The sequence below is a fragment of the Eurosta solidaginis genome, chromosome 1 (genome assembly GCF_040869045.1).
Source record: "Eurosta solidaginis isolate ZX-2024a chromosome 1, ASM4086904v1, whole genome shotgun sequence".
Taxonomy (NCBI): Eukaryota; Metazoa; Arthropoda; class Insecta; order Diptera; family Tephritidae; genus Eurosta; species Eurosta solidaginis.
Window position 1 is genome coordinate 49,456,277 of NC_090319.1, and position 15,597 is coordinate 49,471,873.

At 37.2% G+C, this 15,597-nt stretch overlaps 1 protein-coding gene across 1 annotated transcript in view; it reads right to left on the bottom strand.

Moving 5' to 3' along the window:
* LOC137252812 (dipeptidyl peptidase 9) overlaps positions 1 to 15,597 on the bottom strand; it is a 44,385-nt gene that overhangs the window by 14,398 nt on the left and 14,390 nt on the right. Inside the window, exons 4-7 of the mRNA XM_067788892.1 lie at positions 3,113 to 3,392; positions 2,755 to 3,034; positions 581 to 743; positions 206 to 514 (exon numbers count right to left, since the gene is read on the bottom strand). Of these exons, the coding sequence (XP_067644993.1) occupies positions 206 to 514; positions 581 to 743; positions 2,755 to 3,034; positions 3,113 to 3,392 (1,032 nt within the window). The remainder of the gene's footprint in view (positions 1 to 205; positions 515 to 580; positions 744 to 2,754; positions 3,035 to 3,112; positions 3,393 to 15,597) is intronic.

The following is a 15,597-nucleotide window of genomic DNA, read 5'->3' on the forward strand; positions in this document are numbered from 1 at the left end:
AAATCTCTTAAAGTCATATTAAACCTGCTTCTAAGAATATTTTTTGAAAAACACACTAGGCAATTAATCTTAGATCAATGATCCACCCTTTTTATACCGGTTCGAAAAAATAGTCTTGAAAGACTCTTTGTATGCGAGAAATCTTTCACAAAATGATTTCTTTTGAGTTGAAACCATTCCCCAAAGCTGCACACTTTTTTCATACTTTATTTATAATTCGTGGATGCAGCGTGGCGCTATCAATAAAATCCGCATGTATATCAATATTTAATGATGTAGCCGATGAAGTTGAGTTTGTGCGACTATTCATTTCAAAATTATTTGTATTTGTATGTGTTTCTTTAAAACCATTCACAGTTCCGGCCGCAGTTAGACTAGATGTAACAAGATATAAATGCCTAAAGCCAGTCTCCTCTGATGCCCATAAAAAAGTCACCGTTGTATCGGTTATTTCCAAAAAATATAGCAGATCATGGACATTAACCCATGTCTCTGAAATTTGTGAGTAAATGACCTTTAATGAGAAATTATAAATATAAATATTGCTGAATCATACAATTAAAATTAGTATGTGGTATACCTGTAATGGCGATACAGCTCTACAGTATGGACTCTTCCAACTGTGATCGGCAGAGCCAGAAGGTGATGACGTTGAACTAGTATATGTTTCACAGAAATTATCTAACGGTATTAGCACCAAATCTAAGCGTTGTTGTTTACGGTTCATGCCTTGCATCCATACACTGAAATTTTAAAATATTTATGATGGTGGGTACCACACACTACATTTTTTGTTAACAGCGTCATATTTGTGCAGTTTTATTAGATTGGGTCAATGTAACCCGAATCAACACCGGTATACATTGTGTATACATGGCAGAAACCAACATTTAAGCTGTAAATTGGAAGCAATGCCTTTAACAGCACCTTGTTTATGGTCCAACCCTGTTGAAACTTCTCGAGCTTATGTTAGAGGACTTTGATCACAGATATTAGTAGCGTCTCCATTGAAGGGGCGAAGCATTTCTACAATAAAAACAGTACTGCAACATACCGCATTCGGTCCCCCAGCGGGTTAGGGGGCCAGAATATACCCGCGGGAGGTATGCCTGTCGTAAGAGGCGACTAAAATACCAGATTCAAGGAGCTGTGTAGCGCAACCCTTCAGGTTGCTAGCGCAATATACAGCTTCTTCAAACCCAGATATCAACCTCACCTATCCGCGGCGAATCCTGTTCCACTAACAAACGAGGCTCTGGCGGCCCCAAGCTCCTCATGGAACTTTGGGGTGGGGAGGAAGGGATGGCCTGAAAGTTTAATGTGGCCATATACATCGTTCCCGAGATGATCGGGCTAGCACCTTAATGGTGCTGTGTTACCGGAGCGTACCGGATCTGTATCCGGCAAAGGACCATCAGATCGATAACACTCCCCAAAGCCTTCGGGGAGCAACCTTATCGCTACAACAACAACAACAATTTTAATTTTTTATTGTGTGAGTCATTTACCGCTCTATATTAATTATTTAACAACATACCGTATTCGGATAGTGCTTTACCTTGAGCACAAAAAATGGAATACAAGAGTTCAGCCGGTGTCATTAATGATAAAAAGTTTAAGGAGTTGGCCCTTATTCATTAATCTTACCAACTGGCCATAGCGAGTCACAATGATTAAACAAAAAAAGATATTACAGGGGCGGTGGGAGTGCCCGATCGTGCTAGCTTATTTGGCTGAGGCCTGTTAGCGCACATGATAAACCACTCTATGAAAGGACAAACATTTTTTTTTGTATCCTATAACACGACAACACATTTCTTTACTGTTCCCGAATAAAAGAAAGAGGTGAGGCTAAAATTCCATAACCGTCATTAAAGTAGTCTAAAACTTTTACCAGAAATTTAATTGTTGAAAACAATTTCGTCAAATTAATTCTAGTAAATATTCAACCTAACCCAAAGCTGAACTGGAAGTGTTTAATGACCTTTATCTTTTAGGTTTAGAAGTTTGCTGGTTTCGTGTTATAGCCGATAAATGTGTTTGATAACGTAGAAATTATACTTTTTAGGGATAGTCAGCTTCAAGAGAGACTATAAACCATTCAAAGTCTTCACATATCTAAACAGTAACTCACAACATGGGATAGCACTACAGTGAGATTCACTTGTGTTGCAAATGGTGCACGGAATGCATGGATTGCGCGGATTGTAAAGTCACAAAAACAACAACATGCAAAGAATCATATGCTATCCGTGCAATTTATAGTATGCTCAAAACCGACGTAAAATTGCAAACGAATTTTAGAAATTGAAAACACAACCCTGCTTCATGGGTATTCCGCTCAATCCTCTAATTCAGCTCACGAAAAGATCGAGCAATAGTTTTTCAAAATTTTTACTCGTATTTCGTTATCTTACTCTGTGATTACGCTTTGAATTCACAAATTTTTCAGAATTTTGGCTATTCACGTAGGCGTGGTTATAAGGTTATCTGCCTGTGTGGCTATTAACAAAACCAAACACACTAGAGCAAAAATTTTGTAACAGATAAACTGAGAATTGACTGACGTGAATTTCTCGATTGTGCATTTTTTGATACGTTTTCAAATTAAATATTCCACTGCTGATATTATATATAAATAAATATAAATATTATAAAGCTTTTATAAAACATCGCTACTCAGAAGATGTAATACTAAACACATAAATAAAGATACTGCGCTTAATTAGAACTACAATTAAAAATTTTACTTACTAATTAGCATCCGGTGTCCAACCAATACGCACAATATATTCAAGCCATGGAAATACCAACGATAGCGTGAATGGCAAATCCTTAATACAAACATCGCTAATTTGAAGCGATTCATTTAAAACAAATTGCACTAATTTTAATTTCGATTTTGCATTCGCTGTACCAGCGCGTGGAAAACGATATTCCTCCATTTCTCCAGGCATAGCTTGTGACGATGGAAATGTGTATAAGCAAACATCGGATTCATCGACTTCTTCATAAACGATACGATAAACTCCATCTACAAAATATTTTAAGATTGATAATGATTTAATATTATTTTAGATTTCTTTTATTGTTTTTATTTAAATGTATATACCATCCGATTTCGGTTGCCACCAGTAACCCTGGAATCGACTAAATTCCTCTAACATTATATATGATGGCACTCCAGCGCTAAGCGGATCATCAGCAATAGTAGAACGACGACCATCATGTGCAAATGTCAAACGTTCTTCATGTCCGCTAACTGTATGCGTAACCCATATATCACTACCGCTAATGTACGCAATTAGATCGGAATTTTGTGGACAAATTTGTGGATCCAAAGCAGCCCATTGGGGGCATGTGCGTAATTGCGTTGGAAAAAGCGGGCTTGTCTGCAAAAACAAAAAAAACACCAAAAAGCAAAGAAGTATCAATATAAAGTTACGACGTTATGATACTAAATTGGTCGTAAAAATAAAGGCCATTATTTATCGGCAGGCAAGGTAAACAAACGAGATTTTAAACTGAGAAAAAAAATCGTACTAAAAGTTTGCTTCAATTTAGATGCAAGCAATTAGTATGCGAGATCACATCGCTCATTTACTTCAATAGTGTCATAACTCAAAAAACAAAATTTTCCAGGAGAGCCATTCAAAGATTTTAACTGCCATATGTTGCGCATATAAAGGCATATTTTCATTTGTATAGTACGTGGTACATTTGTAACGTATCGCAAAGATTTTTTTATACAACATAGATCATGTTATTGGGTACGCTTATATGTTATTAACTCAAAAGTCATGTTTTTTGAGTTGTGACACTATTGAAGTAAATGAGCGATATGTATGTATGTTGAGTCATCACTTATACTAGCTATTTTTTAGCGACGCTGAATAGCAAGAGTAATCGTTCCATCTAAATGTAGCTATAATTAACATCTTGGTTTTATTAGAAAATATGACTTGCAATAATAATATATATACATATGTACACACATACATACATAGCTTATCTCGCATCAACAATGCGGCATTTGAATATAAAGATTTGTATAAGACATTTATAAAATATCATCATATGAAAGTGAGTGTGTTTGCCAACTTATCAGCTCCTATGTTACTTTTAGATTTTGGTACTGTTTAACTATCTACTAAGGCATCCCGGGACTCCCCACTCACGGGATTTTAATAAATTTCTTCGGGATCTCATTTTGCAAATTTAAAAACCTTTAATTGGTGAATGATGTCCCCGAATGATCCCGAAAAATTCCGGGATCCCAGGATTGGCAGCGTGGAAAGAATCTTTTCTCATTCCTCTTCATAAGAACGGGAGTAGGTCTCTCATTGAAAACTATCGGGGCATAGCTAAGCTCTCCGCTATTTCAAAATTATTTGAAGCTATTGTTACCGGCCAGCTCACAATTTCGATCTCTACATTAATTGCTAGTTGGCAACACGGATTTTGCAAGGGAAAATCCACATTTACCAACCTGCTTGAATTCACAACTCATGTCTCTAATGGGTTTCGTGAATACATGCACACGGACGTTGTATACACAGATTTTAGTAAAGCGTTTGACAAAGTATGTCACTCGCTACTTATTAATAAACTGGATATTCTAGGCTTTCAACCAGGTCTCACGCAATGGATATCGTCTTATCTTCTTGATAGAACTCAAAGAGTTATATTTAAAAATGCTTTGTCCGATGTCATTGATGTAACTTCTGGAGTTCCTCAGGGCAGTTATCTTGGCCCAATTCTGTTCTTGCTGTTTAAAAACGATATTTCTACAACAATAAAATTTCTGAAATTTTGATGTACGCTGATGATGTAAAAATTTGTTTATCCTATGCGTCAAGCGATCAGATCTGGACGCATTGCACAATTGGTGCTCCATCAACTATATGCCACTTGATCTTAAAAAATGCAAATTTATGTGCTTTTCTCGTTTTTTTTTTAATATATATAATAATAACGTAAAAAGGCAAGAAAGTTTAAAAATGAGTAAAATTCCGTTGTGTGATAAGAAAGTACTATGTAGATTTGTATTATATACCGCGCATGGTTTTATGCCGACTCCGAACGGCATCTGCAAGGCAGATGAGTTTTCACTTAAAGCTTTTCATGGCAGAAATACACCCGGAGCACTTGCCAAACACTGCCGAGGGGCGACTCCGCTTAAAAAAATTTTCTTCTAATTGAAAAACCTTATTTCTAAAATTTTGATGTTGCTTTGCCCGGGGTGTGAACCCAGGGCATACGGTGATGTAGACGGAGCACGCTACACACGGTGGCCGCCAGCTGTTAATAAGGCTGGAGGGATTCTGGCGTTTGTAAAGCTATGGTCTAAATAATTTAGCGACCCGTACGTTACTAAAGCCCTCTATACAACATTAGTCAGGCCAATATTAGAATATGGTGCAATAATTTGGAACTTGAGCTACCAGGTTCATATTGCTCGGCTAGAATCAGTCCAAAAATAATTCTTACTTTTCTTCTTAAGAGATTTCCATTGGGATTCTACGTATAATCTCCCACCTTATACTAATCGCCTGAAACTTATTAATCTTCCCACCCTTGCTAGTCGTAGGGAACTGCTTGGAATTGTATTTATGATTAAATGGTATATACTAAATGGTTCGGTCTCTAGCTCATTTCTGTTGAGCGGAGTAAACTTGAATGTCCCTTCCCGGCCTTCAAAACATTTTAAACCTCTCTACTTAAAACATTGTAGAACAAATTATGAATTAAATGAGCCCTTCCGCTGTTTGTGTCAGAATTACAACTCCCACTCTAGCACACTTGATGTTTCGGACTCGCTTTTTTGCATTAAAAAATCTGCTCTTTCCTCTATTAATAGTAGCTAAGAGTATTCATTAACATATTGAATTCAATTTCTACTAATTCTATCTTTAATATGTATGTATATTAATTACTAATACGTCATTTATTTTACTTAGTTGATGAGGTTTCCTCTGTAGCTGAGCAGTTTTAGATTTCGACGGTTAACAAACCACTGTCTTACAACGACTCGGCATGAACAGGATTAGCCTGGTTTCATTGGACCACTTGAGGGCAGTGCGCTGTCACAACGTCCATTGTCATTTTCAAATCCCGAAAAGATATTCAGGACTCGATGCCTTACTGTCTACTCATCGTAGCCTAATATTCAATTCCCTCCATCAGCAAAAACCCATTTTTTCAGGAGAGCAAAAGAACAGTTTTGACAGCTTTATTATAAAGTGTTAATAATATAGAAGTACCACAATGATAAAAAAACCCCGTATGTATTTAAACTTGTTTTTAATTCTTTTAACTCAGATTAATTTAGTTTAAAAATCAGACACAAGTTTTTTCACACCGCTTTGATGGCATAAATAAGTATGACAACATGAAACATTCTTAACAAAACATTTGCTTTTGCATTATTTGCATAAATTTATCAGACAGGGCAATTAGTGCCTGAAATATAAATAAATAATTTAATTTAGTTATAAGAGTGTAAAGAATTCTGAGAAATTCCTGATTATTATGCACCTTTTGTTAACGTTCGAATCACTGAACGGTGGAATAAAAAACTCAAATATTCAGTATGGTAATATGTTCTTTATTTACAACTCTACTGTGGCAGTAGTACTTCACAATGACAATACTCGTGTACTTCACTAAAAGCGTGTTTAACATCAAACTTATTAATTATTCCTCAGCTTGCGCTGCTTTTATACTCTCTATTCGCTCGCATATTTCTCCAAGGGTCTAAACTTTTCACGAACAGCTACTTATTTATTTCTCTTCATGTATCTGAAATGCACATCTAGTGATATGCGTGTGTATGTGTGAGTAATAACTTCTGTTCTTAGCTGCATGTATGTATGTATGTGAAATATTTTCTTTACCGTGGCTGCTTGGTTTTCTGTTGTTGTGCATTTATTTAGTAGCAGCATGTGATGTATCGAACTGCTAATATGCACAATAGCTTCGCACATTTTTTTAAATATCGTTCTTTTCGATGCATGTAAATAATAGAAGCAGTGTATCCCAATGAAAGCAAAAAAAATTTTGTTGGAAAGATCTTATTTTTAAAAGGTTGATAGTCTTATTTGATTTGATGAAAGAAAGAAAACAAAAAACCGAGGATTTAAAATTGCTATTCAATCAATTTAAATTATTGGTTTTTTGTTTACTTGTTTTCGTTCATAGTCCTGATGATGACTTCAGATTGAAGTCGATATATCGACCAAATAACTAGTTATAAAAAAGTAAAACGTTGCGGTTTTAATTTTTTGTAAGACCTCAAGCTCATTAAACGTACCTCAGAAAACATTTAATGGAATATGTTTCTTTTTGACGAGCATCAGGAGGTTTTAAGCTAGATCGTGGTCACGGACCCTAGCCCATATTAAATTTTTGGCGTAATTTTTTTCTAAACTTATGCATTATTTTGATATACGGAAGTTTGTGTTTATTTAGATTTCTTTATGCCACTACAACCCCAGGTCTTCTTTTTATTAAATTATAGCATCGAATATCGCTTCCACTTTATCGTGTGCCTTAAAAAATACATAGAAGGAATTTCTTAAGTTATCTCCTTGAAGATCAGCGGTAAAGAATTGACGATATTGTAACGAATTTTAGCAGCTTCGATACGTCACTGTGCTGCTAGTATATAAATGCACAACAACAGCAAGGTAAGCAGCCACACATACATGTATACTAACCTGGGTCGATTTGTATGGCCAAAAGTTAACCGATGGCGCGATACCATCGATTTTTAGATAGGATTTGGGCTCAGGAAAAAAAGTTCCAATATGCATACCCAAACAAATAATTTTCGAGTCTGCGAACAAAATGGCGAAAGGGTCAATTTTTCTACCAAAACACTCCCCAAAACCCAACAAATATTTCAAAAAACTGTTGTAAAAACGTTGGCGATAACAGTTTTAAAAAAAAAAATATTTTTTGGGTTTTGGGGAGTGTTTTGGTCGAAAAATTTACCCTTTCGCCATTTTTTTCGCAGGTTCGAAAATTATTTTTTTGGGTATGCGTAGTGGAACTATTTTTCCTGAGCCCAAATCCTATCGAAAAATCGATGGCGCGATATCGGTTAATAAATCGACCCAGTCTAATGTAAACAGAAAAGCTAAGAGCGAAGAGAATATTTCACATACATATGTACATGTAATCAACAGCTAAGAGCGAAGAAATAGTCACACTAAATGTAATCAGCTATTCACGCATATAAATGTGTATAGCGAAATAATCGACTAAGGGATACAGAAACGAGAAATATACAAGCAACTATTCGGCCCGGTTGTGCGCGAAAAGTCTAGACCCTAGAAGAAATAAACGAACGAGGCAACTGAGAGCACAAAAGCAGCGCAAGATGAGGAATAATCATTCAGTTTGAAGTTAATACGCTATAGGTGAAGTACGGGAGTAATAACATTTTGCTATACTGAATATATGAGCTATTTATTCGACAGTTCAGCAGAAGGTGCAGAATAATCAAGAATTTAACAAAATTCGTAAATAGCTTGAAAAAAAGTGAAGAACACTGATGAGTAAAGGAACCACGGTATTTTTATAGTAGTAAATGTAGTTAAGCTATGTACGAATTTTATAACAAGGAACACATCCGAGGGATATCGAGAGCAAACTACTTCTAAATAATTGGTGAAGTTGTGGTTTTAGCTTTACTGGCAAAAATCTAACCAATACAATGAGCGCTTAATACATAATACTCTGCTATATAGGTATTCTACTATGTATATTCTATGTGTTTTTAAATCGCAGCCAGCAGTTTTTTTAAGTTTTGCACAAGGCTAATGATCCCCACTATCAAATCTCAGAGATAATGACTTTTTTATTTTCAAACATCAGCCCCAAACAAGAAAAAATAACCAAAGCAAATGAAACTTGTTATCAAATTGTTATGGAATAATTAATACGTATATTTTTATATGAGCGTAATTAAGTAATTGTCGTAACCTTTTATTGATGAAATCGAAAACATAAAAGCGAAACCTTTAAACTGACACACTTTTCTGATGATTGGCAACAATAAATGGAATGCTATAAAACCTAGGAACTTATAAAATTAAGGAGCAATAAATGTCGTAACAATATAAAATAAATATTTTATGACTAATTAATGTACCGCAAACGCTTTTGTTTTTTATTGAAGTAATAAATAAAAATGAACAGTACTAAAAATAAACAATGCATATCAAACTTATATTATATGATTTATATAATAAATATTTCTACATTTTTAATGCTTCTTTATCAAACGGCTGGTGTAAAATTATTGATTTATGCTCGAGGAGCTGTATCGTAGAGCGATTCGATTTTTTGGAGAATCGATTTTTTCGATTCGATTCTCAAAAAAATTGATTTAATCGATTAAATCGAGCTGAAAATAGTTGATTGCTGCTCAATTATTTACCAAGGTTGTACCGCTAAACAACCTCGCTAATTTCTTTCTCGTTTCGTTGACTGATGCTCTTTGGCAACATCAAGGAGTACCACAGGGTTATTCACTTTTCCAGATATTCCAATTTTGTGCGCAAATATTTTTTCAATTAGTCGATGGCATGGCCCTTTTCAAGAGAAAAGTCATGCCAATGAATTATGGTCATCTCCGTCGAACCAGCCGATAGGTCTTGTTATGGGAATTCATGAAAAAGTTTCGGCACAGCAGGTGTTCCTATCGGCATCCGTATTTGGAAACAGACGACTTGATCCCTCTTGGTGCCCGCAATTGGTGTCAGTTATGTTGAAGCTGGGATAGCTAGGCTGACTTGCGCAACTGCAATGCCAAAATCTCCTAGGCGGCTAAGTGCCAATTGTTGGCGATGTTAAATTTCTTCATATTTCTCCTTTTACTCATAGCCACCATCATAATGGCGTATAGTCATAGTTCAGGGTTTTTAAAAAAGTCGAGCCTTTTGAAAATTAAAACACTATTTTTAAGTTGGTCTGTGAATATACGCCAATAAAGCTAAATTTATAAAAATTACAAAAAATATATTTTCTGCACGTTTTTATCAATAAATATGAAATAGGCAAGATGCTGAAAGATGATCAAAACTTCGAAGGCTAAAAAAATCAAACGATTCTAAAAAGAAAATCGAGTCTTCATTTCTTAAAAAAGATCGATTCAATCGATTAAAAATCGAATCGAAATCCAGCTCTACTGTATCCTTGGCCATTTCCGATAATTGTTTATTTTTGGAAACTTTATTTTCAGTAATTAATTTACCGGTTTTATCACATATGCGTATTTATCATATAGCGTATTTCGTTTCAGTAACTATTATATATTGTGACGAATATTAGCAACACTAAGGGATGCTATCATCTCTAAGCCGATACTAAGCAGTCACTGGTATGTACATAAACAAATCAATCATTATGTCTACACATATCCACATACAAGCAGCGGAGAGATATGCACAAACACATGCATATATCTGAGATACTCACAAATGTATGCAATCATCAGCAGAGTAATACTCCCATATACACACGCATATGGCTATGCGAGAGACTATAAACTACAAATTCACATGCATATATTTGTGATACAAAAGTATGCAATCTTCAGCGAACTAGTAAATTCTAGAAAGAGAAACGCCTAGAAATATGCGAACGAGGAAACCGAAGAGTATAAAAGCAGCACAAGCTGAGGCCTAAGGAATCAGTTTGATTTAAGCACGCTATTGGTTGCGAAGTATGAGTTGAAGTATTTTCAAAGTAGTCTAATAAAGACCATTTTGCATTATTGAATATTGGAGTTATTTATTCAACAATTTAGCGATACGAACGTTAGTAGAAGGTGTAAAATAAACGGAGTTTCACTAAATACGTTGCAATTGGTGTCAGAAGTGGGATTGTTGAATAAATTCCAGAGTTGCAGAGCACAACAAGGACATGGCGAAGTTAAATGAATTAAGGATCCAGCAACTGAAAAAGGAGTTGGAGAACCGTGGATTGAATACAACCGGCAATAAGATCGAACTTCAAGCCCAGCTACGACAGTTTATGGAGTCGGAAGGCATCAATGTGGAAGAGTATGTTTTCCAACCTGATGGGGAAGAGACAACAACAAAAATTGAAAGAATTGAAGAAAAATGAAACATCGCAGAGAGTTACGAGCACAGACTTGAACATGATATTGGCTGCAATATCTGCACAACAGTAAGTCGACAGTAACTTCCAAGATGGAAACTCAACTGGAAGAACAGAAGACATATATGGCATCACAACTGGATGAACAGAAGACATATATGGCATCCCAACAAGGGTCACAAAAAACGCGTATTTCAGAAATATCGTCGCAAATAACATCTCAACTGGAATCACAGGAGACACGTATATCCGAAATGTCGGCAAAAATTTCTGTGAAGATATCATCTCAGACCTCTACACAACTTGAAGAGCAGGAAGTCCGTATATCATCTAAGCTGGAAGCGCGGATGGAAGAGAACTAACCCAGTTTCATGAAGGTTTCAGTGGCCGACAGGAAAAAGTCGAGGCCGAGGTAGAAGCTTTGAGAGGTCGTATACAGGAGTAATCCGAAGGTAAAGACACCATCCTTTGACGGTTCTGTTCCTTCCAGGTCTTTAAACTACAGTTTGAGAAGACGTCGGCAGTAAACAACTGGAATGCGGAAGATAAAGTTGGTGCACTGTTCGTGGCATTGAAAGGTCCTGCAGCGGAAATCTTACAGACGATTCCAGAGTACGAACGGAACAGTTATGAAGCATTGATGGCCGCTGTCGAGAGACGTTATGGAAGCGAGCATAGAAAACAGATATACCAAATCGAGTTGCAAAACCGTTACCAAAAAGCGAATGAGACATTGCAGGAGTTTTCTTCGGATGTTGAAAGGTTGGCCCATTTGGCAAATGCGGACACACCCGTGGAATACGCTGAAAGGGTAAAGATTCAGAGCTTCATAAATGGCATACGGGACGTCGAAACAAAGCGAGCTACATACGCAAACCCAAAGCCAACATTTGCAGAAACGGTATCGCATGCATTGATTCAGGAAACGTCACTATTGAGTAAACCAGCATACAAAGCTCATCGTGTGGAAGTAGAAAGACCAGACTGGATAGACGCAATTTTGGAAGCTTTAAAGGGTACGTAGCAGAAGAATAATGATGCAGTCAAATGCTTTAAGTGTGCAAAGCCAGGGCACGTTGCGCGTTATTGCAACACCAACTCTAACAGTTCAAACAATGCAGGTGGTCGTAAACGCAGAGCTGAAAGAGATTAGCAAATCTCCAAGACCACTCAATCGTTAAACTAAAGCGAGTCAGCCGCAAGGGGCGACAGCTGGCTCCCGCAATTGAATGCCCCATAATCTCGATCTCACAAATTCGAAGAAAGTCAAGCAATCTTACTATCGGAGGACATATGGATGGAAAGGGACGTTTACTGACTGTAGATACGGGTGCATTTCATTCCATCATTCGATCAGATTTAGTCAACAAGAAGATAAGACCATTGCTTGGAGCAAGATTGCGTACAGCCACTGGAGAAGACACCCACGTAATTGGAGAAGTAGCATGTGAAGTAGCAATTGGGAACGTCACGGTACTGCACAATTTTATAGTGGCAGAGACGCTTCCCAAGGCAGTCGGTTCTATGTACCGGAGCGACTCGGGATTTTTCCCGACCAAGGACTGTCATCTCAGTGTGACCCCATTTAATTTGTTTCGTCCCTCCCACAAATTGTCATCCTCCCAGCAGCTCCTTGCAGCAGGACTGCTACATATTCTCTTACTCCGGGAAGGTATCGAACCCAATCCGGGTCCGTCTCCTGACCCCGGTCCTGAGAAATGGTTTTGCTGCATTTGCCAGACCCCATTTAATAGTGGCAGAGATTGTTGATGAAATCATAATTGGAGTGGACTTCTTAGTTGACCAAGGCATCAAGATCGATATGGAAAGCAAGACGATGCGATATAAGAACATGGATGTGCCTTTTAATTTCGGCTATGAGACAGACTGCAGCAGTAAACGAGTGCTGGTGGAAGAGAGTCAGCAAATACCACAAAAGACAAAGAAAGTAAAGCGGGAAAAGTTTGATGGAATGAATGGGCCACACAAATCAAAACCGAAGGTACCTGCCAGAAAAACACTGGCATTGACAAACCCTAATGGTCGCACTAAAACGAACGAAAGAATTTTCCAGAAAGAATGCAAGGGTGGTTTCAAGCCAGCGCGCACTATTGTTGTGGAACGTCGGAACGATACTGATTAGCCATGAAGCGAATCCGCCAAGCGCCAGCTCTACGAAGTAGTTCTTTGGCCAAACAACAGAGTGTGAGGGAACGAATCAGGACAATGAGTACTAGGATGAAACACAGGTACGACAAGAACAATAATTCGAAAGGTTTCCGGGAAGTATATTTGGTACTGCTATACAACCCTCACCGGCGGAAAGCTGCTCCATCCAAATTTTGGTGCAGTTGGGAAGGACGGTACAAAGTTGTGAAGAAGATCAGTGATACCATCTACCGCATACAAACCATTGGAAAACCACGAAATAGAAGGGTTGTTCATTTGGAGATGCTAGCAACGGTTAGATCGAGAGATTTGTCCGATCGGGACGATCAGACTTAAGTGGAGGGCAGTGTGATGAATATTAGCAACACTAAGGGATACTATCATCTCTAAGCCGATACTAAGCAGTCACTAGTATGTACATAAACAAATCAATCATTATGTCTACACATATGCACATACAAGCAGCTGAGAGATATGCACAAACACATGCATATATCTGAGATACTCACAAAAGTATGCAATCATCAGCAGAGTAATACTCACATATACACACGCATATGGCTATGCGAGAGACTATAAACTACAAATTCACATGCATATATTTGAGATGGCGGCCTCCGTGGTGTGATGGTAGCGTGCTCCGCCTACCGCACCGTATGCCCTGGGTTCACACCCCGGGCAAAGCAACATCAAAATTTTAGAAATAAGGTTTTTCAATTAGAAGAAAAATTTTCTAAGCGGGGTCGCCCCTAGGCAGTGTTTGGCAAACGCTCCGGGTGTATTTCTGCCATGAAAAGCTCTCAGTGAAAACTCATCTGCCTTGCAGATGCCGTTCGGAGTCGGCTTAAAACATGTAGGTCCCGTCCGGCCAATTTGTAGGGAAAATCAAGAGGAGCACGACGCAAATTGGAAGAGAAGCTCGGCCTTAGATCACTTCGGAGGTTATCGCGCCTTACATTTATTTTTTTATTTTTTATATTTGAGATACTCACAAAAGTATGCAATCTTCAGCGAACTAGTAAATTCTAGAAGGAGAAACGCCTAGAAATATGCGAACGAGGAAACCGAAGAGTATAAAAGCAGCACAAGCTAAGGCCTAAGGAATCAGTTTAATTTAAACACGCTATTGGTTGCGAAGTATAAGTGAAGTATTTTCAAAGTAGTCTAATAAAGACTATTTTGCACTATTGAATATTGGAGTTATTTATTCAACAACTTAGCGATACGAACGTTAGTAGAAGGTGTAAAATAAACGGAGTTTCACTAAATACGTTAAAATATGTTATTTACTTCCGGCACTTAGTTTTACATTAATTTGTCGCCACCGCAATGAAAATAAACAAACTTAAACTACTGAAATACTCTGAAATAGTCTAGAAATAATGCGAAGTGATCCTGTAGTGGACCTTAAATTGTTCCGAATCGGTCCCGAATTAGTGTTGAAATGATTCTGAAGTCTATCCGAACTCTTCACGAAACGGTGCCGAAGTAGTCCCAAAATGGTCAAAGAATATGTATGCGATACAATTCAACCTCTTACACATTTTATCGAAGTCAGTCAATGGACAAAGGGGGCCCTTAGGTCCTCATTAGGGTGTTTTCTTTTCTAAAAATAATTTTACCCTCATGTTGCACTCTTAATTTTTGTTTTTTGAACAAGGTCACCTGGCGCTCTTCAAAGAGAAATATTTTGTGACAGGAACACATAAGCTTACGAAAGAGCAGGGAAGAATCAACAGGGTGGCATTAATTTCAGAAAAGAAAACGCCATACGTTGATATGCACGAGATTGTAGATACTAAAACGGCACCATATTTGCGTGTCTTTTAGTGTTTTTAAATTATATTTATATTATTTTACAACACTTTTACAGATATTTTTGTAAGTTTTTCTTCCATTCACTCTTAAAATTAAACTCAAAAATAAAAGTCAAAACTGTTTATATTTTTTAAACCACAACAACCCTGATCATAAAAAGTAACACGGGCCGTGCTATTTTTTTATAATAACGGATAACTCGGGAACGAACGACATTAAGCGCACAAATATAATATAATACTGCGTTTAGTATTACTTTCTCACATAAAGTAGTAAACAAAATTAAGGCCCTCATAGTATATGGATATCACAGCTGGGCACAGTGTACCAAATTTTCAATTGAAACACTGCACTGTGCCCAACTATTTTGGATATCATACATCGTATTTAACAAAAAAAAATTTTCGTTGCCCCTATTCGGGATTATTTTCTTGATTCATTCTGGATTGCTTTTGGAACAATGACACCAACCATTCCCAG